Below are 17569 nucleotides of genomic sequence, written 5' to 3' on the forward strand. Positions count from 1 at the left end.
AGCCAGAAACGCTGTACAAATCAGTGTCCTGCTTGTCCCACAAGGTGCTTGAAGATGTTTTAATTGCAGGCATGCAATTCTCTCTCGTTGAATGGGCATCCTTAAAACCAAATCCTGGTTTAAAAAGAAAACCACACACCAACACTCATTGATCTTTTATTCATGGAATATAAAAGTCTGGCACTGCCACCCAAATTTAAAAAAAAAACATAAAAAAGCCAGCATTGCCACCTATCTTTAAAAAAAAAACCAACCCCCAAACATTTCAAGTGTAGCTGTCCGGAATTTACTCCTCAGCTTACAAAAAACCCGGCTTAATATTTTTCTCTGTGCAATTTTCTAGCACACAGTTGACTTAATAACAACATGTTAAGCAATACCACCTCAAGCCTCTTAAATAGCAGATACTGTATAGTCAATTCCATTTTGCTGGGACTGGGTTGAGATCATTTGCCTATTCAAGCAATGACCAGACTATGTGATCCAGAGACTCCTTGCACAGCAGTATCCAAGCTCCAAAAACAGGAAAAGACCAGACAATATTAAAATAATTATCATCTGCTTTCCCAGAATGTGACTCTCCCCTCCAGGAGTCACTATGAGGAATCTAACAACAATGGGCTTAACTCTTCAGACATTTTAGGTAAAATGTATGGAGTTTACCCCTTTTTCCCAACTACAAAGGATAGCTGCAGGAGTATAAGAGGCATGGGACACAAAACAGTAACTACTTGCAGAGGTTTAGATGTAGAAATATTATGTTGCAATGATTACTACCTTTCAGTGAAAATAATACATTCCTCTGCTTAAATGCAAGAAACGTCGTATCCTGAGGCTGTTGATACAGCTTTGGTTTTAAGTCATAATTTCCTAATTAAACTATTCATTTTTAATTAATTTTTTGGCAAATAAAGTGAGTTCTTCATATGGAGAATCAGCAGAGGTTCACTTAGCATCTCCAAGACGACAGAAAAAGTGAGTGGGAGCAAGATAAAGCTCTAGGCACACTTAAAATTGGGGTGCAATGGGGGCTGAGGGAGAACAGCCCAAAAACACTTTAACATGGCCATTTTACCCCTTACATCATATGCAAGCTCCTAGCATCAAAGTATATGACTTTAACAGAGATAAGCAAGGAAAACCTAATGATTTACAGTTTCAAAAACCCGATGTGGTCTTCATCAATACAACAAACCACCTATCCTTTTCTTATGAGGGTCGCCAGACTGTTTTAATCAAGTTGCAAAGGCAGCTTCGCTTGATTGTGCTTAATATCAGGCACACAAAAATTCTATTCCATTTCTACCATTTTGTTTCCATCGACTTAAAAAAGACAAGCGGAAACAGTTGCACTTTTTCACTTGGTTACGTAATAAAAACTGTACACATGTTCTGCGTCTAGGTCCATCATGGAACTCTTTGGTGTCATACTGTCTGGATTGCAACGTCAAGGAGTTTTTGTTTTGGAAAGCAGAAAACAAAACCCACACATACACAGTGGCAATTGCTTGAGATGTTCCGGGCGTCTCCAAAGAGATTCGGGTGCGCACCCTGAGGCCCCCTTCTCCACGGCATCACTGCTGCTTCTTGGGTGGAACCCGGGACCTCGCAATCACAATGGGAACCGCCGCCAACAGGGCAATCAGTCCTGCCCAGAGAGGCCGGTAGAAGAGCCAGCCCACCGAAATGGTCAGCAGGGACAGAGAAGTGGCTAAGCAAAAGGCAAATGCTTTCAGGCCAAGGTTAACCAGGTCCCGGACTACTGGAAACCAGTCCACTGTAGCGGGAAAGAAGAATGAAACAAGACATGAAGCAGTGACACACTAGTGAAAGATCAGCATGGTGACACCACGCTGCTGCTAAACTGCGCTTTATTAAACTTCACCCAGCATTCTCATAAATCTTCTTCCTCCCCAAATTACCCACCACTAAGTCAGTAAAAAACAAACTTTGGCCTAATCCTCTGAGCACTGAAAAGCCACAGAGGACAGAAAGTTAACAGTGCAGAAGTTGGACGGGGGAGATCAAAGCTCAGGTCTTCTATCATACATGTTAGTATGATAGAAGAATTAATATTTAAATTTATGGAAAGTTCTTGGTAAAAAAAATTAGGCTAACGGGAGGAATAGAAGATAGAAGGGGAAATAATTCTTGATTTGGATAAATTGATTAATTACTGGTGGAGAATAGATGATGATTCTAGAATAGAATATTTGAGTGTTAATGATAAAATGTGTTAGAATAATTTACGACATAAGATGAAAACTGCTTAATTGGAATTTTAAAACAGACCCAGTGAGGGGGGAATTGAGGAAATCAACAATGTTAAGTAAACAATATAAGATCTGAGATGTTTTTCTTTTCTATGTTTTATTTTTGGTGTGGTTTTTTTTTGAGTTTTTTGTGATTTTGTATTTGGAAAATGAATAAAAATTATTGGGGGGGGGGGGAAGCCCAGGTCTCCACTTGGCCACGGAATTAGCTTGGGCTTGTCACTTGTAAACTGAAAGCATACCATATATGCCACCCCGAGCTCCTTAGAGGAAACAGAGGTGGGATACAAATGTAATAAACAAAATAGTTTCCAGTAAGTTTGGAAATCTGATTTGACAGATGGCAGCATCCTTTGTACAGTCCATGGGGTCATCTGAAGGGACATGAGGCCACCTCCTTGCCGGAGCTGAAAAGTTCTGGACCTGGTGAGCTCCCTGATGGGGGACCACAAATAAGCTGCTCCATGATGGAAGGCAGGTAGGATATTAATGTAAGAAAAATAATAGTAAGGCTGCCATCCCTAACTGTCCACTCTGAAGTCAGCCCTGTTGAATTCAATGGGTCTTACTCCCAGGCAAGTGGGGTTACAATTGCAGCCTAAGTCGTCCACCCACTTCACAAAGGGGGAAAGCAAAGCCTTGGAGAACCCAGAGTCTCAAAAGAGATTATGCAGAAGAGGTAGGACTCGACATATTTTCTGTTGTGCGGAACATGGTTCTCATTCTCTTCTGTTGAGTTTCACACCCTTACTGTAGCTCCGATCAGAAACAAGCAAGTACCTTCCTTTCCCCCTCTTAGCAAGCCGTATTCTAAACTTGAGCGTCCTGTGAGAGCTCCTCCCTAATCCTGGGTCCTGGATCATCAGCATGAGAGAGAACACAAAGCACAGGAAGGGGAGAACTGAGTTACAATTCATCCGTTAATGTTCACGCCCAGGAGCAGGATCACTACACTCAGGGCTTTTTTCCCAGCCAGAACTCACCAGAATTCGGTTCCGGCACCTCTCAGGTGAGCGCCATTGCCATTATAAGAGAACAAGGGATTCATGGTGAGTTCCAGCACCTCTTTTTCTAGGAAAAATAGCACTAGCTACCCTATTATAATGACAGAGTTCCCTAGTACAGAAGTTGCTTGGATCCAATATATTGATTAATTAATTGATCAAATGCTTTATTTATTAATCAAGTCAGGTTGCTACCAGAAAACTTACCCAGGGTGTAAAAAATCCTGGTCATAAGGCTGATGCCTACAAACATAGACATCCATCCAGCTGCACGGAGGCCCCAGGTCTTCATGGTGTTACTTTCATGTTCTTTCTGGAACACCTCCTAAAATGTGTTCAGTGTTCAGTGAGTACACCAAGCTTTCCTATAAGATCCAACTCTGCTACTTCTACACACCACCACTCTGAAATTTTTATGCGTAAGACAATGGCTATGTTTGGATGCAACACGAAACCGTGCTTCAGTGTTACATGCATGAACATGATGTCCAAATGCCGCCGATATAAATCTATACACACACACTATTTACAATATTCAACAGAGATGGAAGCAAACAAAAACCAACTGACTTTTTTTTCTTAAAAAAAAAAAGAAGCAGTAGCAGCAATACTGTCCCTCCTGCCCTTTGTAACACATAATGAAATAACATTCCTTTAAGTTGATCTACATTGCTAGATTACATAATTGCTCTTTTGGGTCAGAGTGTGAGATAATCCTTGACTGGAATCATGCGGATCAAGTATGTAGTGGACACACCCACCCAGCTCCATCTAGCCTGGCCTTCCCCACCACAGTGCCTTCCAGATGTTTTGGACTTCAAATACCACCAGTCCAGCTGAAGGAGATTAGAGTCTGGAAGGTTTGCACATTGTGGAAGGCAGATCCAGCCAGCCACAGCCACACACATACACTGCTTCTAGGTTTTTAACAGCTGGGGTTGGGCAGTGATTTCCTGCCTGTCTTAAGGACTTCATGAAAGTAGGATATTGGGAAAAAATGTGTGAAACAACCTGGGGGTGTGGGGAAGAGGAATGGCATGAGGAGGCTAAAACATATTGCTGGAACAGAAGATAAAGATATAACACCATGTAGTACTATTTAGTACAAAAAATACTGGACTTTTTTTCATGGTGTGTGCATTTTTTAATCCTTTCTGGATGGTGTACAACCTCATCATCATAAACAACTTCTCTTTCTGAGATATACTCTGCAAATTTAACAAGCCTGAAAAAATTTCTCTGCGTTTGAATTAACTATTCGACAGTTCTTCCAACACCTCCCATGATTTCATTTACTGAAATGCAATGTTCCTTCCGTATATCCTCCCTATGATAGAAAGAATTCCTGGCTGGCCAAGAGACCAAGGAGCAGCCATAGACCAATGATATGCAGAAACACTCCTGCTACATACGGTACCTACTCCTCTGACAGCCTACCCTCCCTGCCAACCAAATTTCTCTGATTTCTTACTCCATCTACTACAAAGATTGACACGTTTTCACCTGGAAACAATGCCTAGACCTTGAATCGGTCCAAAACCGTGAGTGAGGACACAGTCACTGGCCCTTCTGTCCTGCTGCTCCAATGGTTCCTTTGCTTGACATTTAAGTGGGGCAGGAAAAGATGCTGCTCCCATCCTGTGCCTTTGCCTGCATAGTTTGAAATCAAACAAAAGCAGACTCAGCTGAAGTCATAGTGATGTCAGCTTATTGGCAGGTGGGCGGGGTGCAAATGAGCCGCAGTGGTTGGGGGAGGTCAGGATCTGGCTGGCCCCCAGTTCTCTGCAGCAGATGTAGCTCAGCATTTCTCTGCCTTGGTAGTGGCTCTTCAGGGTTTTAGACAAGAGTCTTTCTCAGCCCTACATGGCATTGTTACGGACTGGACTATGGACCCTTCGCATGCAAATCACTGAGCTACAGCCCTTCCTCAAAGAGAAAAAAATCCCAAGAGAAAAGAAGCAGAAAGTAAATTGGATTCCGCTTCATATCTCACTTATACAGACAAGGAGAAGACCATTCTTTCTAGTGTTCTCCTGTATTTATAACTCTTACCTCAGGAGAGAGCTCATCGGGATAGAGGATCTGCAAGATCTCCCCAGCCTTGGTTCGGTATGAAGCCAACTGGTCCCCTTGTTGACGAGCAATTACTGTCACCTGAAAAATTCCAGAGTTGAAAATGAGAGTCTTAAAAAGAGCCTTGCAGGTTAACAATTTCATTACAGTGGTACCTTGGGTTACAAATGCTTCAGGTTACAAATGTTTCAGGTTACAGACTCCGCTAACCCAGAAATAGTACCTCGGGTCAAGCTTCAGGATTAGAACAGAAATTGTGCTCCGGCGGCATGGTGGCAGCAGGAGGCCCCATTAGCTAAAGTGGTGCTTCAGGTTAAGAACAGTTTCAGGTTAAGAACGGACCTCCAGAATGAATTAAGTTCTTAACCAGAGGTACCACTGTACACAGAAGTGTTATTTCTTCACACAGGGAGGAGTAGGAGAGCTGGAACACTTACCGTATCTGCTGGACCTAGGTGGGATGAGTCTCCACTCAAACCTGCATAGAAGAAAGAAACACGAAGATCTCCTACCTGAAAGTGGGAGAAACAAACAAACAAGGTAAAGGTGTTGGTAATAGAAGCTTCCCAGTGGAGATTTTGGAAATCTACATTATCTCAGTTCATGCTATTCCCATCCTTTAAGTAAGGTTCCCAAGCGACATTCTTCATTTTGCAATAGTGCAGAACTTCCCTGCAAGAAGCTCTCTTGTGTACCTGAACCCAGCACTGAGCAGGATCCCCACCTCCACCTCTGTGAAGGCAGAGTGATCTTACTTGATCTGAGTATTGTTCTCTCTCCGCTTCAGCTGCTGTTTCACTGCAAATGGGTTTGTAGTTACCTGCTAGTGCTTTGAAGCCCCAGTTTTGGAACATCAAAGCACTAAATCCCTGATGCCATTTGTGACATCAGGTGATTGGCAGGTGGGCAGTCAAATTTGGCCCGTTAGGCAGATTCTGATAAACATCCGGCCCATGCAGCCAAAAAGGCTCCCCACCCCTGCTGTATAGGATTATACGCCTTAAAGCAGTGTTTCCCAACCTTGTGGATCCAGATGTTTTGGGACTACAACTCCCATCATCCCTAGCTAGCAAGACCAGTGGTCAGGAATGATGGGAATTGTAGTCTGAAAACAGCTGGAGGCACAAGGTTGGGAAACACTGCCTTAAAGAAGTGAGAGTATATGACAAGACAAACAGTATATACAATATAACTGCAGTTATTAGTGGTGGTGGGAAGACAACAGAGTTTTAACAAAATAAAAAAATTCCTCCAGTAGCACCTTAAAGACCAACTAAGTTTTTATTTTGGTATGAGCTTTCGTGTGCATGCACACTTCTTTTAAGTTAGTTTTTGAACTGTTCATTATAAATTGGTTTCTTACTTCTGGACGTCGAGGATTCTCACTGTGAAAAAAGTAATTCCCTGAGCGGATCACATCAGCATGGGGATCTTCCAATTTTGACAAGCTCATCTGTTTGAAGTTATCAATCTTCTCAACAAGGCCTAGGAAACAAAGGAGTTGCTCTGTTCTGTGATATTTAACTACAATAACCCAAACAGACATTCTGGATATGCCTTGTGTGATTTCCGCTCTGCAGAGGTTCAACAAAACCCAGTTGGAACTGGAAACAGACTGCTAAAGTCACAATGTCCTTTTATCAGTTTTTTCCATAATTTACTCAATGTGGAATGATCTTAAAGCATAGGCTAACTACACCAAAACTAAAACTTCTTACCTTTGGAAAGAAAGAATCTGCCCACTTGGACATCAGGAGCAACTGCAGTGAAAGTTTCAACAGCCATGGCACTGCATGGAAAAAAGTAATTGCAGAGTTTATTTCAACTCGATAGACACCATGGCACAGAAAGGGTTAGCAAAGATTTCTATATAGCAAAACAAGCACACCGTGTCAGGAAACCTACTCAAATGTATTTGCTAAGTGATTTACAATGCCATCCTTTTTTGATTGCAGAATACCTAACAGTATCTAGTTCAGGATTTAATCTACAATCTTAACCCCATTTACCTGGGAGGAAGCACTACTGAATTCATTAGGACTTATTTCTGAGTAGACATGGTTAGGATTGCACGGTAAATGAATGAGCCATCATTCATTTCAACCCATTTCATAATAGGCAAGGTTATTTGAGATGGTGAAATACAGGATTTACCTAGGATTTTTATGACCAATTTCCCGATCAAAATTTCTGCTGTTCACAACTTCCGATTTCCATTCAGTATCTAAAACGGAAACAAGAAAGTATATAGAAAAAGACACCAAGGAGATGTTAGTTTAGAATGCTCCCCACCCCCAACTTCAATTTGCATACAAAGTGCAACCAGCAAGGGGTACTTGCATACTAAAAGTGCTTAACAAATGGGATTGGACTATATGCCATGAAGTGAACAACGTAATTGAGAGGGGTACAAGGTGGGTGAGGGATCTGAACAGAACACGGTCGTGTCAGCTGAAGAAGTGATGCTAAAGCAAGCCAACGGGATATGCAATGTGGAAGAATATGGAGGATGGGCCCCAAATCTCATCCATTTTCGAGAAGGCAATGGAATTACTGGGAATCTTCAAGCCACAACTTGTAAGATTTCCTGAAAAGCAGACTTCTTCATTTCACTTTTTGAGCACTGAAGCCCAGGTCGTCTTAACATAACATGCAAATCACTCATGCAGGTATTCTCCCCCCCCCAAAAAAAGGTATATTAGGCTTCAGCCACCTTTTGCCTGCCACATCTTTGTAGGCAACCAACCCAACTGGATAATTATTCCATTCTGAGCTCCTTGAAGGACACACAAAATATAGGTGCAGACAGTACATAAATACGAAGAGTCATGAAGAGTCGGACATGACTAAACAACTAAACAACAACCTAAATAATGCCACAAAAGTGAAGGATAAGGCTGCTGCCCTTCTCCTGCCACTGTTTGACAGCTGCTGCACAGCAGAAAGAAATTCAAGAGGGGCAGGTCTCGCAATCACTTTACGCAACAGCACAACACACCTTCCTCCACCTCAGAGCTGAGGAAAGTGATGGCGAGAGCTGTCCCTGTTGAATGTATGCCTGTCAAGTAGCTCTCTGAAGGCACAGTTACCAGTCCCAACAGGAAAAAATTGTGTGCTAGTTAACTTACTATATGTATATCTGGTTTCTTTTTTCACTTCACCATTCTCTTCATATTCTCTACAGAAGGGATGGGAGGGCGGGGAGACAGAGAAGTTAAACACACACCAAAGTGCAGTCCGCAAGAAGTCTGTATTTCACACACAACTTTATTGTATGTGAATCACAGAAAAAAATATTAGCAAATGCCAGTGTAACATTTAAACTAATCAGGTGAACATGTGTCCAAGAGACCATTGGTCCAACAGTGCTGCTTCTGTGGGATAATGGCAAGCTCTGTTTAGATCAGGGGTAGCCAAGATGGTGCCCCTAAGATATTAGCTCCTGTCAACTGCTGACCACTGAGCTAAGCTGGCACAGAGATGTGCCCTGCTGGCAGTAGGAACAAGAGGGAAGCAATAGCAAGGCTACTGCAAGGTAGGCAGACTCAAGGGAAGAGTAGAATATTCGGGAAAATGGGTCCAGGTTTGGTGTGACCAAGGGATCTGGAGCAGTAGGCAAGATGCCAGCATCTACGCCAACTGACTATTGTTTATTTTGGCACAAAACCCAGCCAAGGCAAGGTAGGGAGAAGGGTTGGAGGCATGAGAACCAGTGGTAATATTTTCCCTATAGCTCGGTCTCATACTTTCCACAGCAGAAGCCAGCTATAAACAAGTGACTCATAGTTCTGTGTTCATTTGCTCTTTATAGGTTTGAATAATCAGTCACCGTGGGGGGAAAGTATATACTGCATTCCAAAAGAAAAGACTTGACCAAATAATTGTTGTAGACCTCAAGGGTATTGTACAGAAAAGAATTAAAAGAGAAAGCTACGGGGAAAAGCTGACTGTAACTCAGATCATCAGCTTCTTATAGCAAAATTCCAGCTTAAACTGAAGAAAGTAGGAAAAACCACTGGGCCAGTAAGATACAATCTGAATCAAATCCCTTATGAATACACAGTGGAAGTGAGGAACAGGTTTAAGGATTTAGATTTGGTGGACAGAGTGCCTGAAGAACTATGGATGGAGGCTCGTAACATTATACAGGAGGCAGCAACGAAAACCATCCCAAGGAAAAGGAAATGCAAGAAAGCAAAATGGCTGTCCAACGAGGCCTTACAAATAGCGGAGGAGAGGAGGCAAGCAAAATGCAAGGGAGATAGGGAAAGATACAGGAAACTGAATGCAGATTTCCAAAAAACAGCAAGGAGAGACAAGAGGGTCTTCTTAAATGAGCAATGCAAAGAAATAGAGGAAAACAATAGAATGGGGAAAACCAGAGATCTGTTCAAGAAAATTGGAGATATGAAAGGAACATTTCGTACAAAGATTACCATAATCAAGGACAAAAGTGGTAAGGACCTAACAGAAGCAGAAGACATCAAGAAGAGGTGGCAAGAATACACAGAGGAATTATACCAGAAAGATATGGAGGTCTCGTACACCCCAGGTAGTGTGGTTGCTGACCTTGAGCCAGACATCTTGGAGAGTGAAGTCAAATGGGCCTTAGAAAGCACTGCTAATAACAAGGCCAGTGGAAGTGATGATATTCCAGCTGAACTATTTAAAATTTTAAAAGATGATGCTGTTAAGGTGCTACACCCAATATGCCAGCAAGTTTGGAAAACTCAGCAATGGCCAGAGGATTGGAGAAGATCAGTCTACATCCCAATTCCAAAGAAGGGCAGTGCCAAAGAATGCTCCAACTACCGCACAATTGCGCTCATTTCACACGCTAGCAAGGTTATGCTTAAAATTCTACAAGGCAGGCTTAGGCAGTATGTGGACCGAGAACTCCCAGAAGTGCAAGCTGGATTTCGAAAGGGCAGAGGAACCAGAGACCAAATAGCAAACATGCGCTGGATTATGGAGAAAGCTAGAGAGTTCCAGAAAAACGTCTACTTCTGCTTCATTGACTATGCAAAAGCCTTTGACTGTGTCAACCACAGCAAACTATGGCAAGTTCTTAAAGAAATGGGAGTGCCTGATCACCTCATCTGTCTCCTGAGAAATCTCTATGTGGGACAAGAAGCTACAGTTAGAACTGGATATGGAACAACTGATTGGTTCAAAATTGGGAAAGGAGTACGACAAGGTTGTATATTGTCTCCCTGCTTATTTAACTTATATGCAGAATTCATCATGCGAAAGGCTGGACTAGATGAATCCCAAGCCGGAATTAAGATTGCCGGAAGAAATATCAACAACCTCAGATATGCAGATGACACAACCTTGATGGCAGAAAGCGAGGAGGAATTAAAGAACCTTTTAATGAGGGTGAAAGAGGAGAGCGCAAAATATGGTCTGAAGCTCAACATCAAAAAAACCAAGATCATGGCCACTGGTCCCATCACCTCCTGGCAAATAGAAGGGGAAGAAATGGAGGCAGTGAGAGATTTTACTTTCTTGGGCTCCTTGATCACTGCAGATGGTGACAGCAGTCACGAAATTAAAAGACGCCTGCTTCTTGGGAGAAAAGCAATGACAAACCTAGACAGCATCTTAAAAAGCAGAGACATCACCTTGCCTACAAAGGTCCGTATAGTTAAAGCTATGGTTTTCCCAGTAGTGATGTATGGAAGTGAGAGCTGGACCATAAAGAAGGCTGATCGCCGAAGAATTGATGCTTTTGAATTATGGTGCTGGAGGAGACTCTTGAGAGTCCCATGGACTGCAAGAAGATCAAACCTATCCATTCTTAAGGAAATCAGCCCTGAGTGCTCCCTGGAAGGACAGATCGTGAAGCTGAGGCTCCAATACTTTGGCCACCTCATGAGAAGAGAAGAATCCTTGGAAAAGACCCTGATGTTGGGAAAGATTGAGGGCACTAGGAGAAGGGGACGACAGAGGACAAGATGGTTGGACAGTGTTCTCGAAGCTACGAACATGAGTTTGACCAAATTGCGGGAGGCAGTGCAAGACAGGAGTGCCTGGCGTGCTATGGTCCATGGGGTCACGAAGAGTCGGACACGACTAAACGACTAAACAACAACAACGGGGAAAAGCAACAGGTGAACATAAAGCCGTGTTCTGGATTATAGAGTACAAGTCCCTATGCCCAAAGACACACCCCACTCCCACATTATGTGCCATGGCAGAGAAAGCATTAATAAGTTCATCTTACTTGGAATCTTCATATTCTACCCATTGATACATCTCCACATTACGCTTCAGCTTGACAGCCCGGATAGAAAGTCCATAGCTGGGATCATATAAAGGCTAGCAAATACAAAACAAAGTTGCAATCAGGAGATCTGCAGTTTACAAAGGTTTCCCAAGACTTTGGGTGGGTGAAGAGACAGAGAAGCAAAAGGCACTACTTAAAAATCTGGGGTGCAATGGCATGTCTACAAACTTGTTAGGTGTTGGGCGTTTGCAAATTAGAACTAAGGTCGCTCAGTCAGAAATCTTCTTTAGTAGCCTGCTGAAAAGGTCTGACAAATGATGATTCTGCCCAAAGTTTTCTGCTGGCTACTAACTAGCCCTAACTGGCTTTTCTGATTGGCCAGGGGTCCTACCCAAGCCCTATCAGGGAAAGTCAGACTCAGTTCTCGATAGGGTTGTCAGCTAAAGGGAATGCCTTTCCAGAGAAGAACTGCCAACAAGCATGGGAACTACAGGAAGTACGCCAGGAAAAAAGCAACTTTTGCCTGGATTTTGAAGGACAACATGGTCATTGTTAGACAAGCCAACACAAAAGTGCAAGCCAACTCATAAGCCCATTTACTAACCTGTGAAATGCAGAATCCTAGCTAAGTGGCCTGACTGCGTGCCATATTCTACTGCGTAAAATGTCCCAACTCATGATGCTACCACAGAGTTTTATTTTAACGTACATTAGACAGCGGGGTTTGGGGTACCAAAGGGGCCCACACTTAAGCCTTACTTAAATGATACATACTATGGCATCATTAGGTTGTAATGCACGGTCTTACAAAGTCCTTAGCAGAGGCCTTAATAAAAGGAACTTGCTTTTAGGCCGCTGGTAGCTGATCCCTGAAACACATCAATGTAGGAGTTCTTTCAAACACATTCAGAGAACCTTTCCCTCACTATAGAGTAAGACACGTTCTGAGCCAGAGGGAAAGATTTCCAGACATCTAGACTTGTGTGCCGTAGCACTGAGAAACTAACCTCTGCACTCTGCCCCCTACGTAAAAAGCATTAGGGAGCAGTTTCTGCAGAAAACACAAAATGGCATGAGCCATAACTTTTGCAGCATTGTGCATTCCAGATGCTCACTCTACCTTACACCTTTGATCGCATCTGAAGTTGCAGATTCTCGTGCATACATTTTTTTAAAAAACCACACAATGGGGTGAAATAAACAAGCACAAGCTTTTTCAGGCAAGGCATCCAAATGTATGGGATAACTGAAGCAGCACTTTTAAAAACCAACAACACTGCAATGTGGAGGTGAGGGACAATCTACAAATTCTTCTGATAATGCCACTTTATTTACCTTTGAAGTTCTAAGGGGACCCGACAGGTGCACGAGTTTCCTTTCATTCTCTTGTAATACATTCTGGATGTCGTCGAGAGGGACCACCAGAGAAAGCCCTTCTTCTAAAGAGGAGGCCGTCTTCAAAGCTCGCCCCTACAGATGGCGAAATGCGAGAGGGGTGGGAGTGGGAAGAGCACACCAAAAAGACAGTGGAATGTTGTGCTAAAATTGACCTATAGAAAATCCTTGCAAGCAGAGGTGGGGAACCTTCCAGGGGTTGCATCCCAGCAGTGGGCAAAGCAACGGGTGAGTCTTACACCTTTGTGCCCTGGGCTATATGACAGCCAGGCAAAAGCCGCATCCCAGTGTTCCCCAATCTCTCCACCCACCATTGAGGTTTAAGGACACATTTCAGGCAAGCAAGAGCACTTGAATGGAAACAGTGAGGAAGTGTGTCAGGGTGAGCAGGGCTGTGCTCTGGGGAGACTCTGGATGAATTATGGGATGACTTCAGGTCCGAGACACAGAGGAAGTACTGCAGTTGCAGCGCAATGCAGAACCACCTACTCCCTCGTAATCCTGCCAGTAAAAGCAGTTAAGACATTTCGTCAAGGTCTGCGGGTGACATTCCAGATAATGGCATGTAAAGATTTTCTGTTGTCGCTATTTCTGAGATGCAAAATTAATGCCAAAATTACGTTGTGAAGTTCTGGAGGCAAATACATTAGCACTTATCACAGCTGCACAAATGCAAAATAATTAAGTTAGGGCTGTAAATTCTTCACAGGGAGCTTGAGCTTGATCTTTAAAAGCTATTTCCAAAGGTAGCTTTACTGGGTGAAAGAACACACTCAATAAAGTGGCCTTGGAAAGGAGCCCAGGAAGAGAGCCATAGCTCGGTGGTACAGCATCTGTTTTTCCACCTAGAGCAGGCATCCCCAAACTTCGCCCCTCCAGATGTTTTGGACTACAATTCCCATCTTCCCCGACCACTGGCCCTGTTGGCTAGGGATCATGGGAGTTGTAGGCCAAAACATCTGGAGAGCCGCAGTTTGGGGATGCCTGACCTAGAGGGTCCCAGGTTCAAACCTCAGGTAGGGCTGGAAGAGATTCCTGCCTGAAGCCCTAGAGAACCGTTGCCAGCCAGCCTATGAGTCCCACTGGGGATCCCCAAAGGGCCTTGATATTTTATACCCCTGAGCTTCTTGAAAAAAGAATCCCATCCTCCCTGCCTTGACTTACCTCATTGGTAAAAAGAACGTAAAAAGAGAGGGCAAATGCGGCAAGTCCTATGAGCATCCCTCCAGAAGTTTCACTGAGGCGCTCCAGAAATCCAGGCTTTCGCTCACTTGTAATTTTAACATGTTCTTTCTTGCTACCGGTGTCGGAAAACTATTATAAAAGGAAAAACAAAATCAAAAGGAATTACTTCTGGACACAGTTCCTACCATGACATGCTCAACACCCAAAAGAGAAATCGGCAGGTTGCTTTCCGCCTCTTGACAATGTGTTCTCTACACAGACAGTTTACAAGCAATAGAGATCCTATTTTCATATAGTCCACTAGTGCCATGAAAATAGGTACTAAAAATAGCAAGGATGGGATTTTCCGGGGAGGGGGTAGATACCAGTTTCTTTTAGCAAGAAAGTGATAAGCATAAGCTAAGAACCTACCTTGCAAGACAGCAACTCAGTTTCCACCCCACCCTACTGAATACATTATTAATGCTCACTTATGCACATTTTGAAAAGGAAATACCCAAGGCTGCAGTTCTAAGACTACTGACACTGCAGTGCTATTCCAGTCCATAAAAAGAGTGGTCACTTTCAGCTCTTTTTCAACTGGAAAAGGATCAGAATTCTGCAACAGTGCATATGCAACCACCACCACTGAATGCAGGTAGCATTCAACACTTTGGCCTGTCATGAAGGAGCACTTCAAGCTTCCCTTCATGGTTCTGGTGGTGGGGAAATACTTTGGTTTGGATTTTTTAAACGTTAAGGGAATAAAGAAGCATGGAATGCTCAATCTAAACATTCAACATCTTTCACAGTACTCCTCAACATGTGCTAGGGCACAGGACTAAATAACGCAGTTTAAAAATAACACTGTGAAGAGACACAGAAGGATTATCAATTGCCCACACTGAAACACATTTTAGGGTGTGTCTACTCAAAATATTTTCTACAGGTGCCCATAGCAACTAGCTTTCTGAGCCAAGCAGACACACACTTGCTTCCCGGGATGACATGCAAAGAAGTTGTGTATGCACATTCTACTCCAGCTAACTTTTTCAACCACAGGGCACAAGTTAAAACAAGGCTATGCTCAATCGCTGGTTCTGAAGAACTGATATCAAAGCACAGTTGGTAGAAACAAAACACAAATTCTTTAGAGAAGTAAGTTCAAATGTGTTCAGTGGGGCTTACTACCAAGTAAGCATGTAGAAGACTACAGCCTTTGTCTACCAGTTCATTTGTTCAGCTTTAGAGTCTTGCCCAGGGAATGAAAGTTACCTACCTACTCAAAGTGACATATCTCTACCTCCTTTTTACAGGTAGGTAGCCGTGTTGGTCTGACATAGTCGAAACAAAATAAAAAAATTCCTTCCAGCAGCACCTTAAAGACCAACTAAGTTTTTATGCATGCACACGAAAGCTCATACCAAAATAAAAACTTAGTTGGTCTTTAAGGTGCTGCTGGAAGGAATTTTTCTACCTCCTTTTGTCACTGTGCTGCCCCATCTGGTGCTTCTGGCAACCAGGCTAGTATACTGTAGTTCCCTCCAGCCAATACTTTCAGAAGAGACCCTACTAAGGTGGCAAACCTATTCAACTGGGAGCAAGTCTCACTGAACACAGTGGGACTTATTTTTGCATAAACATTCACAGAACTGCACTGGGCATTTCACGTGAGGTTCAGCCTACAGGTTTAATCTGTGGGTGCCAACTAGCTTGGCTATGTATCCTTTTAGTAAGATTCTACAGTTTTGTCTTCCTTGATTAATTCCTGATCGAGATCTTGGTCGTTGTTGAGGTTATTGTTGTTTAATTAAATACTTGTTGATTGCAGCCTACCATAGCACCCTTTAATCCAGGCATAGGGAAACTTGGCTCTCCTGGTGTTTTGAGACTACAATTCCCATCATTCCTGACCAGTGACCACTGGTCCTGTTAGCTAGGAATGATGGAAGTTGTAGTCACAAAACATCTAGATGGCCGAGTTTGCCTATGCCTGCTTTAATCATATTACAGTAATCCCAATGGTGTCGTTTTAACTGCAAAGCCATATGCAAGCAGAAGTAAGCCCTGTCAAATGTGTCCTGGTAAATGACAGAATGTTGTTAGTGCCTTTTGTGACAATTTTCTTAAAAACGTTGTTACTGTGGGGTGGAAAGTAGAAGCGGGTCCTCTTTAATCAGAGCATGTGCTGCAGCCAAGGAAAGTTGTACAGTATGTTTGTACTTGTACGCACTGGAACCCAAAAAGGTCCGTTTTCAAACTTGGAGAGTGACAACACCCTGAAACAATTCCTAAGTAGACGCCCTTTTCCAAGGGAATTGCTGCGCTAGTTGTTGGCAGCAAAGAGGATGAAGAATAAGTCACACAGCATCTTAAGGCACATGCTAGTTAACAACACCTAATGTCTCAGACTCAGAGGCATCGGTACAGTATTTCCGTAGCAGTAGTACGGTAATAGAAACAACGGAGGAGAAAACGGTGTCTCTCCATTTTAAGTCCTGCAAGCAGCATCTATTTAACTTCTCCATTGATTATCCGGGGGGGGGGGAGCACAGTTGTTCGTTCCCGCGCTGACAAGCCAGCTGATCTCACGCCACCCGATCCTGTGCACATTTACTCGGAAGGAAGTCTCGCTTAGTTCAATGAAGCTCTCCAAAACCAGAGTGCGTGCTACAGATCGCAGCCCCAGGATGCCCGCAATTTTTTGGTGTGTCTCACCCCGTGAGTGTAAAGATCTAGTTGAAATTCCTGCCTTGCAAAGAGAGGTTGGGCTACAGGAGCCTCGCGGGGTCCCTGCCAACCGAACAATTCTATGATCCCTAGCTTTAAGGAAAGGGAGACACACACTTACATTTCGAGACATGTTGAGCTTGCGAGTCTCTAAACTCCGCCGGAAGATCCTTAACACTGGAAGGAAAGAACGGAACGCAAATCCTCAGAAATCCCCACGCAGGCAGGGGTTAAGCCGTCACTCCCACGGGTTGCCCCGCCCCTCCGCTGCCGAGCAGGACGCTCGAGGCTGTCGCGCGTGCGCACTCCCTTCGCGGGCGTGTCAGGGAGCAGAGCGCAGCCGTGGAGCATGTTGGGAAATGCAGTCGTTCAACGGCTTCGCGTATTTATTTATTCTCTCCCCCTCCCCCGCTGGGACGATCATTGAACTTCCAAGCGTTAAGTAATAATAAAAAGGGGGCGGTGGTGATTTATCACCCAGGCCGCCGAAGCATGTTCTGTGGAGAAAAGGAGTATTTACGCGCACAGCACGCCGGGACATGTAGTACTTCAGGGATAAGCCGACCACGCCGAGCTCTTCTCCCGTTAGTTATGCCTTTGAGGCCCCGCTAGACTAGAGAACGCAGGAGGGAAGGCTCCGCCCCTGCCCGGCTCCCCTTGCGCGCTTCAGAAAGAACCCAGCGTTCAAACGGGGTACTTCC

The 17569-nt window shown here is 43.7% G+C and overlaps 1 protein-coding gene across 2 annotated transcripts; it reads right to left on the reverse strand.

Annotated features, from left to right (window-relative positions):
* Window positions 1–143: 143 nt before the first annotated feature.
* Window positions 144–17552, reverse strand: TMEM43 (transmembrane protein 43). Of its 2 annotated transcripts, XM_035106500.2 has the most exons (13): window positions 17389–17552; window positions 16990–17045; window positions 14139–14288; window positions 12915–13049; window positions 11577–11671; window positions 8479–8528; window positions 7505–7574; window positions 7069–7139; window positions 6714–6835; window positions 5788–5862; window positions 5330–5431; window positions 3485–3602; window positions 144–1777 (listed from the first exon to the last, which is right to left on the reverse strand). In XM_035106500.2, exons 2-13 carry the CDS (start codon window positions 16999–17001, stop codon window positions 1575–1577), a joined length of 1203 nt encoding a protein of 400 aa, XP_034962391.1. In that variant the 5' UTR covers window positions 17002–17045; window positions 17389–17552; the 3' UTR covers window positions 144–1574. The 2 variants fall into 2 exon arrangements, with proteins under 2 accessions (XP_034962391.1, XP_034962390.1); XM_035106499.2 differs by lacking the exon at window positions 17389–17552 and having other exon boundaries at window positions 16990–17373.
* Window positions 17553–17569: the final 17 nt, after the last annotated feature.

The sequence above is a fragment of the Zootoca vivipara genome, chromosome 2 (genome assembly GCF_963506605.1).
Source record: "Zootoca vivipara chromosome 2, rZooViv1.1, whole genome shotgun sequence".
In the NCBI taxonomy this organism is placed as follows: Eukaryota; Metazoa; Chordata; class Lepidosauria; order Squamata; family Lacertidae; genus Zootoca; species Zootoca vivipara.